General features: G+C 41.8%; 1 protein-coding gene across 2 annotated transcripts; it reads right to left on the bottom strand.

The window, feature by feature from the left end:
* CNOT7 (CCR4-NOT transcription complex subunit 7) lies at window positions 1-26278 on the bottom strand. Of its 2 annotated transcripts, none has more exons than XM_054990022.1 (7): window positions 26042-26278; window positions 24519-24718; window positions 22300-22493; window positions 18678-18839; window positions 9474-9618; window positions 3643-3753; window positions 1-1764 (listed from the first exon to the last, which is right to left on the bottom strand). In XM_054990022.1, exons 2-7 carry the CDS (start codon window positions 24633-24635, stop codon window positions 1636-1638), a joined length of 858 nt encoding a protein of 285 aa, XP_054845997.1. In that variant the 5' UTR covers window positions 24636-24718; window positions 26042-26278; the 3' UTR covers window positions 1-1635. The 2 variants fall into 2 exon arrangements, with proteins under 2 accessions (XP_054845997.1, XP_054845998.1); XM_054990023.1 differs by having other exon boundaries at window positions 26118-26278.
* Window positions 26279-26448: the final 170 nt, after the last annotated feature.

Below are 26448 nucleotides of genomic sequence, written 5' to 3'. Positions count from 1 at the left end.
TGTAAGAAATTTTTTGAAGCCTTTATTTACAAAAGCTTTAAAAACAAATACCCTCTTATGCAACTTTCTTTTTTTTTTTAAAAAAAGGACCACCTAGTTACATCATTGTAACTGAATGAGGGGGAAAAAAAAAAGAAAAACAGGTTAAAGTACATGGTAAAACAAATCAACTTGTGGAACATTTCTGAGATTTACTCCTTGTTGATTTTCTATGTAGATGACATGAGCCAGAGGCTGTCTCAGGCACTCCATCATTTCAGGATATGGTTTAGCTCTTCGATGCCAAATTAAAGTCTTTCTGCACAACTGCTTTTTGCGCCTGCTCAGCATGGTTAAGCAAGTTCTTTGTGGTCCTTGAGTAAAAACAATGCATTTCTAAAATAGACTAAAAAAATAAGCTAGCCTTACACTCCTCAGGTAACTTTATTAGGTACAAACAGATTTGTTGTTTTACAACAAATGCCTTTGTAGCAGCTACAATAAGGACAAAAGTATTTTCCCCTCTTTTGATTCACCCTCAATGTCAAGGTCTGTTTCAGATCTTTGGATCTCATCCTTAATCAACTTTGTGTTCACCCATCATTTCAAGTACACAATAAATAGAGTTTTAAAATAGTATTTTAAGGGCATTGCTGGGAAAGAAGTAAGGAAATGGGTCCACAATGTGTTTGGTGCACTCAAACTGACTGCAGCTTCTGTCCTCTTTCCATTCTTAAGCTCAAAGACTCAAAAATGAAAGGACACAGAATCTTTCCTGATGGCTGTAAAACTGGTTTGCGGACAGAGGAAGCAATCCATAAGGGATCCCTCTTGCATACACACGCACGTCCCTGAAATGAAAAGGGATAGAACGGGACTCTTGCACAGTACCTAATCAATTCCACAGAGTGCGTGCAGGAGAGAGATCCCTGCAACGCAACCCAGTTGCTTGCATGACAGAGGAGTGTTAAACTGGCAAACTAATTAGAAGCTGGCAAGTACACACGCTTGGAAGACGACGGCACACCAGTTTAGTTCTTTATGAAGAGTTATGCAGCGAGTGTGTTTTGTTCGGTGAGTTCAAAAACCTGGGTGAGGGGGAATAACATGAGGTTACAAGTTGGCAGATAAATGCTTTTCTCTAGGTCAGGATAGAAAAACCAGATAAAACAGAGGATCTGACTCAGAGTCACTCTTTTAAAGTGCAAATGTGATGGTCCACAGTCTTGAATAGCTAAAACTCTTGTATTCTGGGAAGTGATAAACATCAAACGGAGATATCGGTCACAATTGGTGCTAGTTCAGTTTTGGAGGAAGAGAATAGGGAAAATAAACCAATGCTAAGACCAATTAAAGTTTACCAGAAATTTCATTATCATTTCAGCTTTCCTCTTCTGTCTGCCGCACTGCTCCTACATGTGCTTGTGTAGAGATGGGCAAGGTACAAAGCCGCATTAAACCCAGAAATGCCTATGCATTAAAGTCAAATAACCGGGATCAGAATAGTAAGATTTTAGTACATAAAGGCAGGGGGTGAAGGACAGTGTGCTGAGAAGGGGAGGAAAGACGAACGCCTTATTGTCCAAGGGATTCAACCAGAGATAAAACCTATGTACAAGCACGTGGCACTCCGAAAAGGTGGTTTCTCATTTCTTGTCATGACTGCTTGCTAGCCTCTTCTTCATATGCATTTCCTGTCCCGTTCTGGACATAAGATGAAGCAGAACCAAGACCGTACAAGTGACCGCAGTACTTGGCATCGTCAATGTGATCTTCAAAGAACATCTGAAAAAAGTTAACACAACTCAATGTTTTTTCTTTTCTTTTGACAAGCGATAAAGGAATAGCATCTGAAAGCCTATTTCGAAGCTTAAACCATTAAATATTAAGTGAAATAAAATACCCCCTCATAGTCTTTTACTACAAAAGGAAGACCGTACCTCCGCTTCCATTAGGTTTACATGTGCACTTAACAGCTGTGTGACAGGCAAAGCTTTAACAGCTGCGGCATTTCCCATCTCTACAACTGCTGCTGACATAGTTAGACTACAACTTTTCCTGGTATGGAGGATTACTGTGTCTGGAACTACTGCAGCAGTTAAAATTTGCTACAGGCAAAAAGCCAATAACCTTACTTGTCAGTCAGTATTAAGTCTACAACCATACCGTTTTTTCAGGAACTATGGTTACTTGCTAACCATACCCTCCTTTAACTTCATCTGAATTAACCCTAATGTAGCACAACAATTAACCATTCAACATCCCTCCTTCACCAAGAACAGGATTCCATGCTGGGCCCCTGACTGTTCCTTATAAGCAACTCTTGCTAGGAAAAGCCAGAGGGTTTGGAAGGGACTTGTAGTCTAACTCCGGCCTCTCTACTGGAAAGCAGCTCTTCTTTTCCATGGTGGTAATCAGGGGTACGTGTCACGTTAAAGAAAGCCTGCAGCAGAAAGCTGGTGCTTTGTCAGCTTTAGAAAAACCCATGGAGGGTCCAAAGAAGTACGGGAGAGAACAGCGTACAGTAATTTCTACCAGAGAACACTTCGAACTACATGAACAGCAAACCCCAGAAAGGAGTGGTGACATCATTGTTATCCCATAAAACCATCACCAATCCAGCCCCTTTAAAAACAAAGGTTAGCCTCATATGCTTTTCCTTACATTTTCATCAACCAACCATTGGGAGGAGGGCCAGTTGCTGCTCACATACGGTTTATTAGGCTTTGGGCAGAACAATGCAATCTTTCATATTTTTGAAAGGCATACATAAACTGCACAATTGGTAGCTTGTAGTTAAACCTAACCCTCAGAGAAAATCCACCTTTCATAAGGTAATTCCAGTGGAGCACTATGCTAGTCTGTAGCAACAAAACAGAACAGTGAGTCTGGTGCGCCTTAAAGAGTTAGCAAAATTTCTTCCAGCATAAGCTTTTGTGGCTCAGAGTTCATTTCATAAGATGCAGAAAACATTCCTCTATTAGACAGAACTGTTTGTACTCAAAAGCTGTAGCTGGGAGTAGTTCCCTTCTGCTCTTGAGTGGATAACTCTTTGACTAGACAGTTTTAAAAGAGCCTCCCTTTATAACGAAAGGAGTCCAATAGCACCTTTGAGACTAACCAACTTTACTGTAGCATAAGCTTTCGAGAATCACAGTTCTCTTTGTCAGAAGCGTCTCTTTATAACAACTCCTCCCCCGCACACACATTTCTGTTGACTGCAGCTCTGAACATAAATACTTGTGCTTAACAGATGACTCTGATGCCAGACATGGATGGTCTAGGCTAGCCCAGTCTTTTCAGATCTCCAAAGCTAAGCAGCATTAACTCTGGCTAGTACTTGGATGGGAGACCACCAAGTAAGTCCAGGGTCATTCCAGAGGCAGGAAATGGCAAACCACTTCTCTTTGTCTCTTGCTTTGAAAATCCTATGGGGTTACCATAAGTTGACTGCAATTTGATGGCACTTTACATACACACAACAGATAAATACTCTGACCATTAACGCTTATGCTGGAATTGATTCAGTTAGCTTTAAAGTGTCACTAGAGTCTGGTTTTATTTCACCTTTCACAAGATTACATTCACTGGTCACAATCCTCAGTAGTAAATAAAGAGACTGATAATATCTCAAGGCCTTTGGCTGAAAGTGATCACACGTACCTCTCTCATTTTGAAGAAGGCCATGCCTGTTAGTAGAGAATCAGATCCTGCCTGATGCTGTGGCCCTATCCTCTCCAACTCTAATTGTTCAGCTACTTCTTGCAATCCGCCCTGAAAGAGAAGATGGCCACACAGTTAACAGGTTCTACGTGAAGGCTCCAAACACATTCGTTCACCGCAATGAGAATCTGCCATCTCTGCTCTAATATTTTGCAGCAGAGAGGAAAAGGAGTGAGCATGCAGCTGAATTCAAACCATAATCTTGGCTCCAGCCAGGAGTTCTTTGAAGTATAAAACAGAGAGTGCACCCAGGTTGAAGATACAGCTATTTATGAAGTGCCACAAAAGCTAATGAGCTTTCATGAGTCACAGCTCACTTCTTCAGATACAGCTAGAGTGTGAATCTGTCTGTCCTTATATTTTAGAGAATGGAATAATTTCAGAAGCCGAATGACAATAGGAGATGTGATAGAGGGGTAGTGAGTGTGAACTAGCATGGATTCCTCCAGACCCACTATCCCTCTGCATACCCTACCCTGTCCAGTCATGCCTATTGTCATTCACCGGCTACTGTCATTTGGCTTCTGAAATCACTCCATTCTCCAAAATGTAAGGACAGATGGGACTTCTATTCTAGCTGTTATCTAAAGATGTGAGCTGTGACTCACGAAAGCTCATACCCTACCACCAATTTTATAACTGCTACTGGTCTCTTGCATTTTTCCACTGCTACAGAAACACTAACACAGCTACCCATCTTGATCCACAAAAACGAAGGCAATGGTATATTAAAAACAAGAACCCTGCCTGCAAGCTTACAATCTGCTTCCCGGTGCAGGCAAAAGGAAACTGTGGCTATTAAGAGGGCCCTGTTGGTCTGCAGAGTCATCATGACATGAGCAGCATTGGCCTGCCTGGAGGTACAGCACACGTTCCCTCGGGGACTGCAACAGGAACTGTAGCCAACAGACAAAGGCTTGAGGATATGCATAGCAGGAGGCCTGCTGCTCTTAAAGCATTATCGGAAAATCAACCTGGTTCTTTTCACTTAAGTCTACTTTTCTGTAATTCAAGACTGCAGGAAAATCCAAGCATTGTAGCTTTAATTACACAAAAAATAAAGAAGAAAACCTGTTTAAGAATGGAGGCTGTTAACTGTTGAAATTATACAAGCATTTAGGCAGCCCTACCGTCCCGAAAGACTTTCTGCATCCTCGGCTTTCTAAAACACTTGCGTTCAGCTAGTAGGCCACGATCAGAACTGTTGTTATTATACTAAGGGGAATTATTACTATACTAAGCAGAATAAACCCAGTGTCCCACAGTATTTGTTTTAAAAATGGCGATGTATAAAGATGGAGCAAAGGAAAAGGAAAGAAAGTGACATTTTAATACATCTTTACCAGTGCTGTACTAAGTCAGCTGTCATGACATCTCCACATGCAAAATCCAGGAGGTGAACTCAAGACTGAGGCAACCTTGCAGGAGCCACGCAGGTTGTCTGATCAGCACAAGGAAGGCTTATTACCTAGGTATGTTGCCTTGGAAAAATGTGTTTTTTTAATTAAATATTTTTATTAATTTTCCATTTTTTAAATATAACACCTTGGAAAAATGTTGTTTGAAAAATGTACATATAATATATAGTTTGGTGCAGGTACAGACAATTGTCAGATTTACTTTTACCAACCACAGAGCTATAATTTCCAGATTTTACTGGGGGAGAATGAAGACAGCAGCACTGTAAATACTGGGAAGTTAAAATTGGGTCCCATGTTGTAAGTTTGGCGTAAAAGGTGTCACATGTCTGAAAAAGGGGAAAGCACCAGTCTAAATGATATTTCCTTCATTAGATGAAGCATACAATTATTTTTCAAGCGCTTTCCTGGTCACTACATAGAGCATACATGGGCCCATGTATTCAAACTCTACAAAAGATGTGACTGCTCTTAGGACCCCCAACTATGAACATATGCCCATGATTCAGACCATATATAACAGGCAATGGCTCTCTGCAGTCCCAGGCAGAGCAAAGTATTTGACCGGCACCTGCCAACTGAGATCCGTTTTTGTTGTTGTTGGTTTTACTGGTTTTTAACATGTGATTTTATTATGTATGTTTTACTTTTCTAGCCACTTTGTTGGCTCTGATGAAGGCAGAGGCAGGGCATAAATTTTGTAAATAAATAAGGACAGAACGTGGGACCTCCCGAGCTGCTAGTCCTTTCCAAAGCTAAACCCACCTTGCCCCCAACTACAGAGAAAACCAGATATATACTGTGCTCAAAGAGGTTGAAGAGATAATAAAACAGAGTAAGTACCTTAAGACACAAGACTAAAATAATTGGAAATATTATTCTTGGCAAATAAATGCTTCTGATCTCTTGCTCAGCATTTATCTTCAGGCTGCTTGTCCTCTTTAAGATGAATGTAGAAAGTTTCCATTTCCTTCGGTATGTATTATATATGTCTTACTATGTATCTGGGTTACAAGGATATGCAGAGCAGTGGCCGAGAGAGAGAAGAACATTGAGCAACCCAGTCTGGCCTGTGTACCATCGTACACGAATATCTAAAAAACAGCATTCATTTCCCAGAAGTTTCAAAATAAATCAACTGTTTGTCCTAAGGTGCTCTTAAAACATGTCTTCCTATGTCCGTTCTCCCCACAACTGAACTGCTTTTACATTGCCTAACTCAGGAGACCAATTCTGACCTACATTAACTTAAAAAGACAACAAGAGATGATACAATCTGATCACAATATAATGCTTTATTTGCTAACAAGGAAGCAGAACAAACAACATGTTAACCAACACACAGTAAGACTACTTGGTCAAGCAGTTATAGAAGTTTGCATATGTGCACAGAGAGGATTTTCAAGTTACTCCTTTTATTAAAACTGTATTTGAAAAAGCACGTTATCTTGGGTGGAGGGGAGAAGCCATTTAGAAATCAAGATGCTGGCCAAGAATAGAAAAATTCAGATGGCGGGCAATTCTGAAGTTATGAAAACTTGGAAAATCCTGTTACCTGCATAGCCCACCTCTTGTTCAATAGACAATTTCATTCAATTGGCGCACATTTCTTTGCACTGACTTCACTAGCAGAACAAGAACTTTTCCAAAAATCTTAGCCCAATGGCCAGGATTTCATCTCTTCTGTATCTTCTTGAAAACAGTCCGTAACGTCCTTTTGTTTGCAAGCAATTCACAATTAACCGCAGAGCAAAATGTCTTGACATCTGTTTTCATCATTTGCTCAAAGACCATCAACTTGCCTCTAACTAGGATTTAGCCACAATGCAGATCAGTATCTAGTTTTCGCTGGCCACTTCACTTACAAAAAACCAAGTTCACAAAGCCCAAGCTACCCCTTGGCCTTCGGAGGTCAGCTGTGCATCTTTTATTTCAGTATCACTAGGTGCGGCAGAGATTTTCTTTCCCAATTTTCTGTTAGCATCACAGAAGCAGCTATGAGTCCGCTTTCCTGTTCTTCCTTCCATGCCTCCATGTTCAGCATACATTAGTCCTCGAGTCCAACAACAGTCTCCAAATGTTATGCCTAACAGAATAAGCCAGTTAGTAGCCCAAGCAGCTTCTGTGCACAGAATCTTTTTAAAGTCCTCAATTTTCTGGCATGCTCAGCAGCCTTTGTGTTTATCTGCTTTATCATAAGCTACACTATTTAACCATCCCAAAGGTGCAAGATGTCCCAGTCACCATTCACACAGAAGCCTCCACAGTAAGCTGCTTCCGGATGACTGTAGCATCTATGGGCTCCAACAGCGTACACAACCATTCATGGAGAGTCCATTTCTAGCCTTCGAGAAATGGTGCCACCCGCTCATTCTCTAGAAGCACTCAGCTTATTCTCACGGCAGAGAACAAAGACACTACTCAAGAGTAAGCAACCTGACAAGACAGTTATGAGGATGCTGGAAGGAAGTTCTTCTCCAGTGGTCATCACAGCTGTCAGAACGGATCGCTGCTACAGCCGTATGAAGGCGCCTGTCAACCTCTGTTTAGTGCTCCTGTATGGACTGCATCATAGACTGATGGAACAGTATCTTCGGACCTCAGGCAGGACAACCAGCAGTCCCGTATGGAAACACTGGCCACAATCAAGAAGGCCAGTTAACAAGGAACAAAGACCTGTCTGTATGGCAGGACTTTCCCCCTCTTCTCCTTACAAGGGGTGTGCGATTCGGGTTTCGGATTCGGAAAAAATATCTGAATCCGACCCGATCTGTGAAGATTGAGGATTTCTAAAATGGACCCAGTGTACTGGGGCCATTTCGGAAACCCCGAATCAAAGATTCCCGAAGCTATTTGTACAGCTTCGGATCAAGGTGTTAAAATGCCCCTCTCCGTGCTGCTGAACAGCAGCAGGGAGAGGGACATTTAACCCCCTGATCAGCTGTTTGTCGGGGGTTTCCCGGACAAGTGGCTGAGTGCAGCCTGCAGAGGTTTAAATGTCCCTTTCCACGCTGCTACACAGCAGCACGGAGAGGGGCATTTCACCACCGAATCAGCCACTTGTTGGGGGTTTCCCTGACAGGCGGCTGAGTGCAGCCTGCCAGGGTGAAATGCCCCTCTTCCTGCTGCTCATTCACCCGATGCAGGGGCGATGGAGGCATTTCACCATCTCCCCTCCATTGGGTGAAGGAGAAAACAGCGACCCAGCAAGCTGAACCCTGCTGGGCGCCGCTGCCTCCTTAACCCGATGGGAGGGGAGACGGGGAAATCTCCCCATCTCCCATCCGCTGGGTGAATGAGTTGCAGTGCGGCAAGTTTAAACCTGCTGGGAACCGCTGCCTCTTTCACCCGATGGAGGGGAGAGCGGGAAATTCCTCCATCTCCCCTCGGGTGAAAGAAGCAGCAGGCCCAGCAAGTTTCAGCTTGCTGGGCTGCTGCTTATTCCTTCACCCGAGGGAGGGGAGATGGGGGAATTTCCCTGTCTCCCCTCCGTTGGGTCAAGGAGGCAGCGGGGCCACAGCAAGTTTAAACTTCTGAGCCACTGTTCATTCACCTGATGCCGGCTGGACAGGGGTATTTCCACTGTCTCCCCAGCACCGGGTGAAGATGAGGCAGCAGCGTTGGGGCAAGTTTAGACTTGCCACACCGCCACCGCTCACTGACTCACTGCCAGGGAGATGGGGGAATTCCCTCCTCTTCCTGGCTTCGGGTGAAGAGGAACCTGTGGGGGGCGGGAAGCTTCCATGTGCTCCGAATCTTTATGGAGCATATCGAAGCGGGCTGATAAGCAATTTCCAAAGTGGCTTGCCACTTCGGAAATTGCTTAATTCCGACTTTTTCCCACTTTGTAAATTACGAAGTGGGAAAACTGAATCTTTTTTTGCTGCACACCCCTACTCCTTACAAACGTATCTGCCTAGCTGCTGGGGAAAGATGCGGTGGTGTCATCAGGCAACTAAGGCAAGGGAAAATTCCTGCTGCCTCCCTTTTCACATTACTTTGAGGAAGAAGGGGAGAAAAGGATGGAAAAGAAGCTGTCATCTTCCCTTCTCTGTTATCAGACTCTACCACCACACCACTCACCAAGAGTATGATAGACAGTGGGGTGGATGACCTATAACTCAGTCACTAGAACACATCTGCCTTGCATGATGGCCAAAAGCAAGGGCACAGATAATACAATAAAATTACTACTTTTTCATGGGAAGGACCATGAAGGCCTTGCCTCCATTTTAACTCCCTCTAATTCTGTTTCTGCTATAAAAACGTAGCTTAGTTGTACATTTTTCATCCACTAAAGCAACATTGTTCTAGAAAATGCTGTTCAGTATCCATATAAAACACTAACATTACCTTGAGATTTTTGCAACTCTTCATAAGGTACTTCACATCATAAATGACAGGGAAAAACAATCTCAGTATCTCAAAGAAATCCAGCTCTTCTTCAGGTAAATTGGAATTTGTCAGGATCTTGATTAGATACCCGAAGTCATAGCCACTGCAAATTAATCATAAATGGGGAAAAAACCTTAAGATTATATTGGTAGCAGTCATTCCAAAAGACAGGCACTTCAGCAAAACAACCCCTGGAATCCCAAGAACCACTTCCAGATGCCTTCCTCACGTGGGCATTCTCTCAAAGGCTGTATATGCATTGTATACGTCTAACTGAAAAGCCGGGCAAACACGATTCAGTGCCTTTTGACGCTTCAATTTTATACAAATGCTTAATGTCACTTTTACAGAATCAAGAATGCCAACCTGTTATCATGACATGCCAATTTTATAGAAGCAATGTTGGATCTAAAAGTTTGTAGCTCAGTAGACTGGAGCTTGTTGTATTTACTGTTGGTTCTTCTCCCCACTGCAGGACACCCCAATTCATCCTCCACCCTGAGGGTCCTCTATCCCCAAGAGTAGCTACAGCAGGAGGGGGAGGCAGGAAAGTTCCCTTCCATTAAAAGTAATTCCTCTGATAGTACTTGGATCCTGCACACTTTATATTAAGTTTTGGCAGAGTTATTCTGCCTACAGTGGAACTCAACAAGGATGCCTGAACACAAACGAATTTAAGAGACTGGAAACACTCAGTAAATATTCGTTTTGGACACACTTATTAGTCACCACACAAGACCAGCTATGTATTTTTCTAGACAATAAATGTAGGTATTTTAGTCATGTTAACATTTCTTTTTTAAATTTTCTTTTTATTAATGTTTTTTTCTTTTAAAAATTTTCTTTATTTAAACTATAAACTATACACCATAACATAATAAATAGAGAATAAAAAACACACACAATTCTAAACATGACACACTAACAATACATATATCTATATAATTAAAAAGAAAAGGGAAAAGAAAACAACAACAAACAAAAATACCTAGATTACACTACAGGTTGAGTTCCGATTTTCTCCGCAACAAATATATATCATTTCTACAGTCACATTTATTCTAGGTTAGTCACAAAACCCCTCTTTTTTCTATTGTTCATGTTTCTTAATCCATAAATGCAGATGTCATCAAATCCTTGTTATCCATTTCATGCAAAAAGTCTATTAACAGTTTCCATTCAGTCAAGAAGTTAACTAATGTCCTTTTCTCTAATCAATGCAGTAAGTTTTCCATTGACGCAAACTCCAACACTTTTGTCTACCATTCCTCCACTGTAGGCAATGTTGTAGTTTTCCACTTTTGTGCATAAAGTACTCTTGCCACTGTAATACAGTATAAAAACAGTGTTCTAAAGCTTTTTTCCAACAGGCTGTCTGTTATTCCCAACAGAAAAGTCTCTGGTTTCAGCTGAAGTTTAATCTTCAAAATCTTCTGAATCGATTGTTGTATCTGCAACCAAAAACTCTTTGCTTTCTTATATGTCCACCACATATGAAAAAATGTCCCTTCTTGTTTGGCACATTTCCAACATACATTTAACACCCCTTTATACATTCTAGCCAATTTTTCAGGAGTCATATACCAACGATACATCATTTTGTAAAAATTTTCTTTAATACTGGAGCTTAATGTAAATTTCAGCCTCTTGTCCACATATTTTACCATTGCTCCATTAATATATCATGTCCACAATTTTTCACCCATTTAATCATACATTCTTTTACTTGCTCTTCCTCCGTCTCAAACCTCAACAAAAGTTTATACATTTTAGAAATAACATGTTCATCATTTGTACAAAGGGCTATTTCAAATTCTGTTTTAGATTTCTCAACGTCATAATGACTCTTGTCTAATTTGAATCTCTCTAGAATTTGCATATATGGAAACCACTGACAGGCGTGCCCTTCTGCTGCTAAGTCCTCTCTTGATTTAATTTTAACTTGGTCCTGAGAGAATTTCAATAAATCCTGATAAGTTAACCATTTAGGTGGACTAACCATTTCCCTTCTAAAATGAGCTTCTTGTGATGACAGCCAGAGAGGTATTTTCGAACAAAACCTACATTTGTATTTATTCCATGCTCTCAGGATGGCACGCCTTACATAATGATTATTAAACTCTGCGTTGGCTTTAACTTTGTCGTACCATAGATACCCATGCCACCCAAATTTTAGTTCATGACCTTCAAGGTCCAGTCATCGTCTATTTTTTAACAGTATCTATTCCTTCATCCAAACCAGTTAGCCGCAAAATATAATTTCAAATCTGGGAGTCCCAAACCTCCTCTTTCTTTTGCATCCTATAGAACCTTAAATTTAAACCTTGGCTTTTTGCCTTGCCATATAAATCTCGATATATACTTCTTCCACTGCTTAAATGGTACCTCTGTTGTCAATACAGGAAATGTCTGAAACAGGAATAACATTCTAGGTAAGACATTCACTTTAATTGTAGCTATTCTTCCCAACAGCGATAATTGAATTTTATCCCATAGTAGCATATCAGGTAACAGGTAAGGTTTAATTGTATATGGCCAAAGGCCATCACATTACAGAGTTAAATCTTAGCATATCTCTTTTAATTTCTTTCCAAGTCTTAATATAATTACTTTGGAATAACATACAGTTCATATTTGACAAAGTAATACCCAAGTATTTTACCTTTTTCTCAACATTAAACCCTGTTTCTCAACTTTAAACCCTGTTTTGCTCTCAAGTTTCATTTGATCTTGTATTTTCATACTTTTAGTTTGGTTAGTAGACTTTGGTTTTCTGCTTATTAACCTTAAAACCAGCCACTACACACCAAATGCTTTCAACTTTGTCATTAGTTTCAATTCCATTCAAAGAGTCCTCCAAAATCAACACCAAGTCATCTGCAAAGCTCTCAATTTGTAGTTCTCCTGTTTCACCTTAACACCTCGAATTCTCTCATCTTGTCTTATGTCCCTATTCAAAACTTCAAGCATCAGTATAAATAACAAAGGTGACAATGGGCAACCTTGTCTTGTGCCTCTTTGTAACTCTCTATTCATGACTATCTATGCAGTCTGGGTTGTATAAATCGACTTAGTCCATTTAATAAAATTGTACCCGAAGTCCGTCTCTTCCAATATCTTAAACAAAAATTTCCAGTTTAAATTGTCAAAGGCCTTCTTGGCGTCTAGGAAAATCAAAGCAACTTGTCTTTCATTAGGTTTTTCTAAATATCCCAGAATATCCAATATTGTTCTTACACTGTCCTTTAGATGCCTCATAGGTAGGAATCCACTTTGGTCTTCATGAATAATGGACCGTAGGATACTTTTAAGTCTTCCTGCCAAGATCGATGCAAACAGCTTATAGCCATTATTTAATAGTGATACTGGCCTGTAGTTTCTTGTCAATGTGTGATCTAGTCCATCTTTTGGAATAAGTGTTATGTTGGCCTCCTTCCATGAGTCTGGCATTTTCCTTCCCTCTAAAATATCTCTTAGGTCATTGGAACAAGTTCCAATACAGAAAGGCTGTTAAAAATCTGGGAGGAAAGAGAAAATGAGTCCTCCACCTTTTCTTCCCAAACCTCAAACAACTAGATACGTTAAACATTGAAAGTCTAAGCCATAACTTCTTCAGTGGAAAGTCTAAGAATCCTAACAGATGTAATAGAAGATTTTCATTTTACTATGTAAATAAACAGCAGCTTAGTCAACCATGTTGAACTGGTATTTTGCTGCCCTTTGGTGGAGTCAAGGTCTGTGTCATCTTTCTTTTCTGTGAGGATTTGTTAGGGTCTGTTAGTAAAGGAACGTGAATGTCCTGCAACAAAGTTAGACCCGATTCTTGATCGTCTATATAATAGACTTTGTCATTATATTTTACTTGTAAGCTTGTTAAGTTTGTCCATTTATACGTCACATTTGCTTGCCTTAGTACTTCCGTGATTATTTTAAGATCTTGGTGTTTCTTCATTACTTCTGATGGCAAATCAGGGAAAATAATTTTTGGTTCGACCTGAAAGGAGAATGAGCTTCGGGATCTGGCTGCTTCTAATATTATCTCTCTGGTTCTCGAGTCAGAGAAAACTGCCAGAATGTCTCAGGGGCCCCTTCGTTTCGGGAGACTGAGTGATCCTAAATGATACGCTTTAGAAAGCAAAGGGGCCACTCCGTTTTCCAGCTGTAGTTCCCAAGCAAGGAAGGTTGTTAATTCAGTGTTATCAGTTGCTCGTTCATTAAAACCTCTAGATTGTATGTGAAGCTGTCGAGCAGAAACTTCTAGGTTCAAAACTCTGTTGTGGAGGCTGGCATTTTCTTTTGTAAGAGAGCAGAGCTCTTCTTGTAAAGCCATTCCAAGCTTCAGTGCACTCTCTGCCTTTTGGTTAGCTGTTGTCAAAGAGTTTTTAAGTTCAGCAAATTGCTCAAATAGGGGATTAATAAGAGCTTTCATATTTTCTATTAATCTCTGTTCCATATTTGTAAGAAAAGAAGCATAGGGACAATGGGAGGGGTAGTCTGCACGCTTACGCCACTTCCCTTGGTCGCCATTTTGTCTGCGTTGTTTTGAATTGTTGTTGCTTTAGATGGTGAAAAAAAGTCCTGCAGTTGTTTTGAAGCTTTTGATTTAGATTTATTTCTGTCAGAACCTTGCTTGCCCATAATTTTCAGCTTTTAAAAGAAGTTACGGCATTAGATAAAGAGGCAAGTGGATCAAGGGAGGTTGGGTCTCACTCCTCAGGCATCCTCCTTCCCTGCCGTCGATGCCATGCCCCCCCCTCATGCTAACATTTCTAATGAATATCTAATTTCATAAATATAAGTTCATACACTATCAACTGTTTACTTTAAGTCAACATATGGCATACACTTCAAACTATTATACACAGTGCTCAAAAGCATTTCCACATTCGTTTCACAACCACATAACATTTGCCATACCAGACTAGACTTTCACCATTTTTTCTCTCCCATTAATGGATGCTGAAGTTGGCTGTCAGAGAGAGAGTGCACAAACTTCAAATCAGCAGCTGTTAAGTAGTAACCCTTGTGTCTAACGAACTTCTGGTCAACTAAAGAGAGTCAGCGGTTGGTTGCAACTAGGGATGTGCGCTTTGGGTATCCGATTTGGATAAAATACTGAATCACAGCTTCCCAAAGCATTTGTAATGCTTTGGGAAGTTTCGAGGGCCCCAGGGGTTAAGTATAAAGGGCCCTTTCAAAAAAGCAGCAGGACCTTTTAAACTTTTCCATTCCCCACCCTTACCTCCCCACCCCCACTTACCTGGCACTGGCTGGAGGAGGCCCTCCCGCCTCCCCGCTGGCCTCTGGCGGCAGTGGCGGCCCTCTCTGCTAGCCAGCTGAGGGTGCGTGGTGTCGAGGAAGGCACTCTCTGCCGGCCAGCCGCAGTGGTAGCGGCAGGGAAGGCCCTCTCCACCGGCAAGCTGTGCCAGTGGTAGGGAAGGTCCCCTCTGCCAGCCAGCCGTGCTTGCCATGGCTGCATGGCAACAGTGGCAGGGAACGCCCTCTCCGCTGGCGGCAGCAGGGGAGGCCTTCTCCACCGGCCAGCCACACCGGCCACGGCTGCGGCAGGGCAGGCCAACTGGCCAGTGTGGCGTTCACAGCTGGAGCATGACCAGGTGAGTGGGGTGGGGGGATGGAGTTAAATGGTGGGACAGAAGTTTAAGGGTGGGGTGGGCCTCCCCCTCCTCCCGTCACTTCAGTATGCTCCGAATCTTTACAGAGCATACCAAAGCGACTTAGAAACCCAAAACTGAAGCGGCATGCCGTTTCAGATTTCGGGTTTTTTGAAACTTTTTCCCACTTTGGGTAAACCCGAAGCGGGAAATCCGAATATTTTTCGGTGCACACCCCTAGTCGCAACACAAAACTTAAAAGAAAGGGTGCAGAAAACTGTAGAATAAACCCACCCCCAAATTATAGGACTTCTGGGCCTTCCCCTTCCTACTGCATTTCCAAAATGTACTGTTTCAGTAAACACATCCACATAGTTATACACATAGTTATTTCTGAAAGACCTTAAATGCAGCACAGAGAAGCTCTTGGATATTCACTTGTTAGATCTTGGTCAACGACTTCTACATGATAAGAATTAGATATAGCTTGTCCCTCTGCATTCATTCCTTTCCAGCTAAGCATGAATACGGCTATAGACTTAGTGCATCTCTCTACATATACATTGTTCATTTTGAAGGAGCAGAATTATTTAGTTTAGAGCAAGCTAGTAACGAAAATTTTTATTACACCCATTTTAGGAAATCCTTTTACAAAACTGTAAATTTTATTTACCTATTTCTCCACTTAACACTGATGAAAAGCAGCTGCTCAGACAAAAGATAAAGAAGTAACCATCTGCAAAGTAGTTAAGAATATTACTAAACAAAATGAGTTTGGATTTTTTTTTTTTTAAGTTCTACTGGATGGTTGTGAGAATGTATCCCTCTGTTATTTCAAGTAGTTTGTCTTAAGAATGTATGACCAATATGCACAGGAATGATTATGATGGCTTTCAGAGAATATTTATAAAAACTATGAAAAACTAATCCTACCACTGATTTATACCTGTACTAGCATTTCCTAGTGAAACTTTATGCCTTTTCATACCCTATTTTTTGCATGAGACTCCCACAGAAACCAACCAAGAGTGTAAAAGGAGTACATCGGTCAACACTCCTTCCCTCTGAAGACCTCTGGTTTAAATGGACAGCCTAAGGAATGTCGAGAATGTAAAACTTCAGAAGATAGAGACGTTTTATATTTTAGTGTTCTCTGCTTTAAAAAAAAAAGAGTACTTGGACTTGTTTTCAGAAAAAAACAACAGCACTTCAAGCATTATTAATGGTCTAAAACAGAAAACAAAAAGATATCTTGTAGTTGTCACCTACACTAATCATAACTCAATCAACGTGAGAATTTTGATTTTGCTACTAGTTTTTTCTGGTGGTGGAGAGTGCCCCCAAATCACAGCTGCCTTATAGCAACCCCTGGTGGGGTTTTCATGGCAAGAGACTAACAGAGGTGGCTTGCCACTGCCTGCCTCTGCAACCCTGGCTGCCTCTGCAATTACTAACCAAGGCCGACCCTGCTTTGCTTCTGAGATCTGACAAGATCAGGCTTGCCTGGGCTATCTAGGTCAGGGCACTAGTTCTTTCTACCGCCTCCATATTTAAAATGTGTTCCTTTTGAGTTTTAACAGTAAAAATGCAAGCTTTACATGAAGTCTTATTTCAATAATATTGACAAATGTATGACCTAAATAGATTTTTAAAATTTCCATTAAAACAGCAAATAAGAAATAGTGGTTCTTTATTTTTTGTGGCACTACATTTAAAAAAAATTTTTAAAAAAATGTATATAAACTTTTTGGTAAACAGTGATTTCACCTCTTTGTGTTGCCTTTACAATATTTAGAGTGGAAAAAATGTGAAATTTAGGTAATAAAAATTGGGGCATCACTGACAGTACCTGTGGCCACAATCTGGACTACATAGTAATAATACAAGGCCAATTACAAATGCCTGATACTTGGTAAAAGCAATAAATGACTGAAAATGGCCAAATGGCTCCCTAAATCATCATATACAGGTATTGGCGAAGTCTCAACTTCACATGTGCTTTTCCTAGTCCGACCTCACTTGCTACTACATTTGAGAAGCTCTCCCATAGTCTATAATGCTTTATATTCTCACTTCGTTGATTGTGCACACAAGAAAACCTTGTGTGCACCTTTTGACACATTTCCCTTACATAACATGTTAAAAGCAGCAGGGGTTAAACTAACGTGATTCCTGACCACAAGATTCTGGTCAAGAGCAGACTTTTACGGAAGTAAATGTTGACAAAGACTAGGAAAAATTCCTGTAAGCACCGCAGAACGATTTAAAATTATATGAAGCTTTCCAAATATTATCAAAACAAGACCTGAAATCCAAACATTTTCAACATTTCTCTAAAAATCACCAGAACTATAGTTAGTTTTTTTTTTCAAATGGTATAATAGTTTCTTAAATAAAACTTGTGCTAAATAGTTAATGCCTAAGTGAACATCAACATGCATACATCTTTAAACATAAGGGCACATAAATCTTGTAACTGTTTCAACAGCCACTGCAAATCTCTATCCATCAAAAAAGAGTTAACAAGCTGCAGGGCTTCAGCCTGCTGAACTGCAAAGGCCAGGCACCAGAGCTGCACCATGGATCCTACCAATCTGCTCCTGCTAGTTTTGAGCAAGATGGCCATTGTGCAGAGTATACTCAGAAGCAAGTCCGACGGAGCTCAAGACGACCACCTCCCTGGCACAGCAAATGCGTTTAGAATTGCAGCCTTAGAGGGGACCACCAGCTACTTTTTCTTGAAATACTTGCCAATATGCATGCATACCAAAATCATGTTTCAGCTGGAACCCTTCCCTACAATAAGGCTCCAACGAGAAAGAGAAGCAGTTGTTCAAAAGAGCTAAGTACTTTAGGAAGTAATCCACCAAGCAGCTTTATCCGAGCTATTTTTGATCTAAGTGTGCGATGGCAACAGCACTATACAGGGTGCTCAGTAGAAAACATCTGCCAGCTGCTGTGTCTGAATCAAATCATTACTGGATACATAAGCAAACGTCTAGACTGTAGTCGAAAGCCTTACATAGATTTTGGCTGATTCTTGAAAGAGGGGAAATTGAAAATAATCCATGTAGGAAGCAAACAGTTTCATTTTTCCAAAGTTTGACATTACAATCAAGAAAGAAGGTTTGTGTTTTCCCTACCAGCATTATCAAAGAGTCTTCAGAGTTGCACTGAAATTGGACTTTCCAACGATGTTAATCAACTAATTCCAGTTTCCATTTACCTGCTAAGCGTGCACAAAGGGTAGAGATATGTAGCTGTTCCTTCCTCTGACCTGGAAAACTGTCAAGGCAAAATAAAAATATACAGTGCTCCCTCTCTACAAGGCCAATGCTTTAGCACCTTGTTTTAAGACACTGGTTATTCGTTTCCAATTGGAACTGAAGTGCAAACTTAACTTTATTGTAAAAGTTTCGGTGCTCTAAATGTTGCTATATCCAGAATTCATCCAGCCTTGATGATCTACGTTAGTTATTAGTAGCAATTATTTTATGCTTATAATTCAAGAAAAGATTTGGGAGACCCAACACTTCAATGCCGCATTTACCTATGAAACGACAGCCACTTGACTCCTTCACACAACACCACACCTGACGTCATTAGGAGTTCAGCGAAGTACTGTGTTTCGATTCCTTCTTCCTCATGCTTTTTGAACTGGATTCCAGATGTTGTTAGTAATTCTATAGAGTCTTGGGCATACATGTCCTCTCTAGGAGAAACAACACGGCAAAAAATCACTTGGGACACAGACTTTTCAAGTTGATGTTTTAAAGCAAAATCCTGTGCAAACTTTCTATTTTTTTAAAAAAAGTTAATCAATCTCCTCATAACTGGCTAATGCAGAAATAACATTTGTGCTAACTGTCAAAACTAAATTAACTTTTATATAATTAAGGCACATATTACTAGGATATTTTGGCAAAACATAACATTGTTATGTACAATACTTATGTACTTGCATTGTACATCGCACAATACTTCTACTAAAAACCCCCAAGGTTTCACTCGTTCCTCAGGACTATATGCCACTGAAATCAGAAGGAAGATTTCTGATTTCAAAGTAGTTCATCTCAAGATCACTATCAACTTCAGTTATGATATGATAAGTCAATCCAAGCAGTCAGTCACAAAGTAGAAAATCTTCACTAATTAAATCCTTTCACAAGAACTAAAAATACTTAAGTTGCAGCTAGCTCAATTCCCAAACACAATCACACTATTACGTGTGTGTGCTAAGTGCAATCAAGTCTCAGCCAACTTTTGACAATGGTCTGCAAGGCAAGAAGAAAACAGAGGTGGATTTGCCATTGCCTGTCTCTGCATAGCAAACCTGGGCCTCCTTTGGGGCCACTCATTCAAGTACTGTGCCTGGCTGACCCTGCTTAACTTCTGTCCTAGCCTAGGTCATCCAAGTCAGGTTCTATTACAGCATATATATATACATATGTGTATATACTACAGGTTTGCACTAAATTCCCACTGTATATAAATCCTTAAAAGGTGGTATTAAATTGTATTGGCTGCCTCAAATAACAATAATGAAAACTTTCGGATCATAAATTCCAGTGGCGCTTTAAAAATTCCCCACTCTACCTAAAAATTCCACTAGAGACCTCAAAACATTTCAAATGCTTAAATTCAGGGCTTTTTCCCTGGGGAAAAAGGTGGTGAAACTCAGTGGTGTAGCATGGGTTGCCAGCACCCAGGGCAACTCCCGGCAGGAGGTGGCGCCCCTTGTACCACATGCACGCGTGCGCGGTCCCAGGACTGTGCGATAAAGTCACTTTTGGGAAGTGACGTCATCACTCAGAGCACTGCCGCCACCCCGGAAGCGCTCCCACAATTTGTGCCCACTTGCCTCCCCTTACTCAGCAGCAATGTGCCCTCTAAGCGGTGCAGTATTGTGAGCCAGAAATCCACTTTATGAGCAGCAACTTGCAAGTTTTGAGCATGCCAGCTCCTGGTGTCAAAAGCTTATGCCTCAATAAATTTGGTTAGTCTTAAAGGTGCTACTGGACTTTTTACTATTTTGTAACTACGGACTAACAGGGCTAACTCCTCTGGATATTAAAGAGTGCATCTGTAATATATGGAATTCACTGCCACATGATGTGGCAAGTGCTAGAAGGTATTAGGGACTTTAAAAATGATTAGAGAAATGTGTGCATGAAAGGTCAGGACAACCCAGGCTAGCCCGATCTTAGATCTCAGAAGCTAAGTAGGTGATCCCTCCAGGGCTATTGCGCAGACGCAGGCAATGGCAAACCACCTCTGCACATCTCTTGCCTTAAAAACCTTGCAGGGTTGCTATTTATTTATTTTATTTTGTTTGAACTATTTATAGCCAGCCTTTCTCACTGAGACTCAAGGCACATTTAACAGTGTAAGTCCATACAATCAACAGAATGGGGCATTCAATAAACAATACAACAGAGAATGGAAACTTGAAGAAATTTGAAAACAACCAGAAGTTGGATACAGTGCTGAAAGTGTTAAGAAACAAGAACCTGACTTCCTTAACATTTATACCAAAGTAACAATGTGGGGCAGACTTGATGGAGGGGAATACAGCTTGAGTTTCAGGAGCTGGAAGCAGACACCCTCAACCTCCACCCTCTCCAGGTGCCAGCCCCCAAATCTTCAGGAATTTCCCTACCTGGAGCTGGCAACCCTAGCACACAAGCCAGCCGAAGCCAGGGCGCACCATGTAGCCAACTGCCTGCCCGCACTCAGCTGCCTGCTCACCGCTGCCACCTCCTCCGGCTCCCACAGCTGCAGCAGAGAGGACACTTGGCAGCTCGCCCACCACCACCGCCTCCTCCAGCTCCCGGTGTCAGGATGGAGAAGCTGCTCTGCGGGCCCAGCAGAGGGGCCGCATGCACGGGCACCCTCCCACCCACCGCCTCCTCCAGCTCCTGGGGCCAGGACAGAGAGGCTGCTTGGCAGGCCCAGTGCAGAGACCGTGTGGACACCCGCCCACCATTGCCGCCTCCTCCAGCTCCAATTACTGTTCTTTCACAAATAGCTGCAATCCTACACTTAAATATAACCCAGTGAAATGAATGGGACTTACTATCAAGGAAACGTGTTTACGGATGCAGTATACAGCTATGATTTTAAAAACACTGACACAGAAGCAAATTCCACAATACTCCATCATCACTATCTATATAGCAACTATACCATTCTTTAGCTCAATTACTTTACTGTTCTTTAGCTCATTTCTGTTCTTAGAAACATTTCAGAAGTTGTATCTACAGAGAAAATAAATTCATTCCAAAGCCACCAAACAAGGGCTTTAGTACGTTTAAAAAACCACCTTTTTAAAGTTTCACACACTTTTTTGTTGTGACTTAGCACCATGCACCAAACTGCTTACATAGCAAGAAGTTCAAGTCAAAGAAGTTACATTTTGAAAAGTGAGCTAGCAGGCTCGATTATATGTTCTACGAACTGAGGGGACCTAGCCCTGTTCTCTTGGCTCAGTGGCTCATTCTGCTCTTTCTATTGAAGCAGTTAGCAGTTCTGTTCCTTCAGAGGAGGCTACATACAAGGTACTTTTCTGGAGAAAGAAAGCACAACGCAGTCAGCCTCTTTGAGCTCAAACTAAAATCCATGAAGAAGTTCACAAGCTGCCTAGGAATACAGCACAAAAGTTCCTCCCTGTGTTTAAGGATAAGTAGGGCTGGGCATTGAAAAGGAAGTCTTTGAAATGCAAGTCCCTCCTTACTCCATAACAACTACAAAATATAGATCAGACTACCTGAATCGGATCACCCGAAAGTAGCTAGGACACACCCAGCTGAATTAAAGCTCCACTTAACTCAATTTCCAATTCCTGAGCTATTGACATGTCTGTCCACAGCCTACTTAAATAATTTTAAGACAAATCCTACCAAAATCAGTAAAATTACACCATTTTAAATCTAAGTGCTTGCATACCTATTGGATCATAATTATTTCTACTCCTTATATGCTTTCAGCAGATATTTTTTGTAATAAAGGGATGACTCAAATGAGACTAAAAAACTGGAACACATTTCCATTTGCGTGAACAGCATTTACGATGTGAATTCATGCTAGCGCACTGCAAACTGCTGCCACCAGTCGCTGAGAACAACATAAAAAGGTTTCACGCGCACACAGGCAAGAGAGATTCTGACACTTACGTTAAATTAAATTTAAAATTAAACTGCCACGTTGAAGTTCCTGGAGGGTGTTCGCCTTGCTCATTCATGAACGTCAACCCTAATTGAATTATCTTTAGCAAGTCTACATTACAGCGGAGTAGTTGGTACTGATAGTCCGCATTGCTTCTGAATTCTCCAATAGGCCTCGCAACTACTCCTGGGAACTCTGTATCCTGAAAGATTAAGCACAGATACCAAAGATAAAATGTGAAATACTGAGCTATTAATGCCTCTCCCCTTAAAAGTTTATGGTTTTTTTGGTAACATATTTGATCAGAGGCTCAAAAACGGTTTCTCAACATCAAGGGAGATTGGGGACGCACCAGGCAGGCACCCTACAAGAACTTACGACAAACCCCAGTAGTTTATGATGTGGTTATGTGATGGGATTTGACATTTTATATTCATGCTTTAGAATTAATACTTTTGTATTGTGGTTTCAACAGTGCTCAAGTGCAATACAGCACATGAGTGGCTGATCCTGCCAACACACGGAAGGATGAATTGTGCCCTTTCCCATGTACGTCTGGACCACACAAGGGATAACACATTGCAAAGTGTACTGGGGCAGTTACATCACTTGGGGTCATAACATGTCGCAGAAGGTCACACTTGCATCTGATTCCAGTCACCTTTTGTATCACCAGCAGACTATATACAGGACAGTTTTAGTACGGAACGTAGAGCTAATTACAACATACATCCATTCAGCAACCAAAACACACGTCTAACGCAAATTTTACAGTACTTGCATAGAAACAGTAGTAGATCAGTATTCAGGATGGACGAAAAGAACTACTTTACTCAAAGAGTGATTAAAATGTAGAATTCACTGCCAGAGGCACAGAAGGCTTTAAAAGGGGCTTGGGCGGATTTGTTCACTTACTTACTTCATTTACCCTTCCTTTCTCTCTAATGAGTACTCAAAGCAGCTTACACTGTTCTCCTCTCCTCCATTTTATCCTCACAACAGTCCTATGAGGTAGGTTATGCTAAGAGTAGGTGACTGACAAAGTCACAGCAGGTGTCCATGGCACAGTGGGGATTTGTACTGGGGTCTCCTGGATCCTAGCCTGAGACTCTGATCACCATTCTACATTGGGTCTCATGGATACATGGAGGATGGATGTATCAGTGGCTGCTAGCAACGGCGACTAAAGGGGACTTCCACATTCAGAGGCAGCAAACTTCTGAATGCTAGGGCCAGGAGTTAAAATCAGAAGGAGGCCACAGTCTCTATGCTCTGCTGTTGACCATGCAGAGGAAATGGTTGGCCACGGTGTGAGACAGGATGTTGGACTAGATGGACCACTGGTCTGATCCAGAAGAGCTCTTCCTAGGATCTTGCGTTAACAGCCTGTGAGAAAAGTTCAGAAATGTGTAGTTCTATGTCATTAGTAGAGCAAATGTAATCTGTTATGTAAAGAAAGTCTAGCAAAAATAATTAAATCAAGAGCGCCAATCGCCAGGTTCTAGATAAAGAAAAAGTGAAGACTGCAGTTGACTGTTAATACACTTAATGTCGTTTTCCACCAAAGGAAAACTCCTTTTTTTAATGAAAGAAGTCACAGGACCCAACCTAATATCCACAGAAGTCTATGCCGATGAAATCAAGATGCAACAACCACAATTGTGAAACAAAGAAGTAAGCTGTCTCACAAACACTCCTACTGGAATAAATGTTGTTTGTCTTTAAGGTACCACTGGACTTCCGTTTTGTTTTGGATCCCAGTCTCTAGTAACATCTTATGAAAACTCCTGCTGGATCAAACCAAAGGTCCATTGTTCAGCATTCTGACAGAAGACTCTGGGGACTCACAACCAGCCCTCCACCCATTTTCTTTCCCCCCACACATTCTGAGTCCTCCTGTTGGCTGATTTCCCAGGCCATTAGTTGCCCAACCATCCCACGGGGAAGTGTTGGCACGGAAAGCAGCCGCCATCATCCACTTGTCCCACACAATTCAAATGTTACCAAGATGGTACAAGACCCATCCAACTGGAATCAGCAATCATGCTATGAAAAGGACATAAGCACTGATCTTTACTTGGAATGATTATTTCTAAGTAAATATGTAGAATAATAGCCTTTTGTTATTCTTGAACCTCTTTTTTTTATGCTTTCCTCTTCCAAATAATATTTTACAGCATCTTCAGCTAAGCAAAGATGATACATTGACAAATATTAAAGCAACTACCATGGCAACGTAGTTAAACTTCCGTATAACTTGACGGATTTTCTTCATCTCTTCATCCAGGTTGCAAGCCCAAACCTCACAAATTCTTTGGCTGTGATCTACTGTAGCTGCTGGCATGCTTGGGAGGTTTCAAATACCAGACATCAAAAAGGTAAACTTGACAAAGAGTCCGTCTCATAAAATAGATTTTAGTTTTATACCTGAAATACAAACAAAAGATATTACAATTATTCAAAATTCAGAAGGGGACTTGAAAAAGCAAGTTAATATCCAGTTAATTGTTTTAGAAAACTTTGGTGCGTTTCATGATCGCATTTAACACAAAACCAGAAAAATTGGTTTACATGATAACATTTCCAAAAAAAGATGAACTGATATGCTTATCAATGGGTGGTATCTCAAGCAAAGAACCTTAGAACTGTTTGTTCATATGTGACTGTCATTCTATAATTGCAGGACTTCATAATGAACTGAACACAATGTGAATGTTGATAAGATCATCCCACACATAGCGGAGTGGATCCTAGCACTCCAGTAAGCAAAGTTTATTTATTAAAATATTTATACCCCACCTTTCCTTTGGCTCAAGTCTGAAGTCTTTCTCCAATGTAAGGAGCCCTGCTCCAAATTAAGTGGCTTTTCCATGTGAGGAAGACTACAAGACTCCCAACACCAGAGCCCCCCCTCCCCACAACTGTAATTTTTCTTGGAAAACGGAACGAAGACTTGTTTTCTTCTCTTTTTCATTCTCCTTCATGAGGCAGCCTATTTCTTCCCATACATCAAAAAGACTATTCTGAGAACAAATATATTCCTGCTCAAACCTTCTTTTAAAAAAAATTAGATAGGGAATAGAAAGACTAACAAGCAAAAGCTTTTTTCTAGCCATTGTACTACTTGACACGTTTGTTGTTTTGCTAATTTTGAGTGGAATTCTTGTTCCATCTCCCGTGTATAATTACTCTGGGTTGTGGAAATCTGTGGTGGAGAGTCTAGCCCTTGAAAGTCTATATTGGAATAAAATCCCGGATCATTTAAGGCGCCACAAGACTCCCACCACCTAAGCCTCCCTCTCCCTATTATATTTTTTTTTTAAAAAAACGGAATGACCCGCGCAATCCTAAGAACCTTTTCCTAGGCGTAAGCTCCACTGAATTCTGAATAGACCTGGTTAGGATGGCTCTCTAAGATTCGGGTTGTTTTTTTTCCATTCCCATTCACGAGGTAGCCAATTTTTTCTCTCTACATCGAAGAGACTATTCTGAGAAGCAAATGAATATGTTAGTGCTCAAAAACTATTAAGTGGGGAATGGAAAAGCTTTCTCCCTCGGTAGAACTTCCCGTCAAGTTTGGGGGGCTGGAAAAAGGTGAACGCCCCCCCTCCCAAAAACTCGAGGGGAAGTTCTGCTGAGGGGGAAGGGGGTTCCAGCCCCCCAAACTCGAGGGGAAGTTCTGCTGAGGGCCCGCATGGCCGCTGCCGCAGGGCCCCCGCCCGCATCCTCGCCGCTTCCCCTCAGACCTACCCCCAACGCCCGGAAACAGCAACAACGCAGCCGCTCTTTCCGCTCCCGCCTAGAGGAAGAGGGGCGGACTACTCACGCGCGGAGGGCGCAGAGATGGGTCTAGCTAGGACCCGGGGCGGCGGCGGCCCCAGCGTGGCGAGCGGCGAGGCGAACGCGCGGCAATCGGCTGCTCCTGCCGCCCCCCGGCCGCCCAGCGCACAAAGCCAGCACGTCATCACCGCGCGCCGCCCGCTTCCCCTCTCGGGGCGCTTTTTTTCCCCTTTGCCGGCTCCCTCCAGTCCTGGGTGAGCGACGCCCCGCCTCCCTCCCCACGCTCACCCAATTGGATGCCTCCCCGCCAATGGCAAAGCTTCGCTCAGGAGGGAGGGAGGGACGCCCCGCCTCCCTCCCTCCCTCCCGACGCTCAT

This window comes from Eublepharis macularius, chromosome 10 (assembly GCF_028583425.1).
Source record: "Eublepharis macularius isolate TG4126 chromosome 10, MPM_Emac_v1.0, whole genome shotgun sequence".
NCBI lineage: Eukaryota > Metazoa > Chordata > Lepidosauria > Squamata > Eublepharidae > Eublepharis > Eublepharis macularius.
The sequence above is the reverse complement of the archived record's forward strand: the minus strand, read 5'-3'. Positions and strand labels throughout refer to the sequence as shown.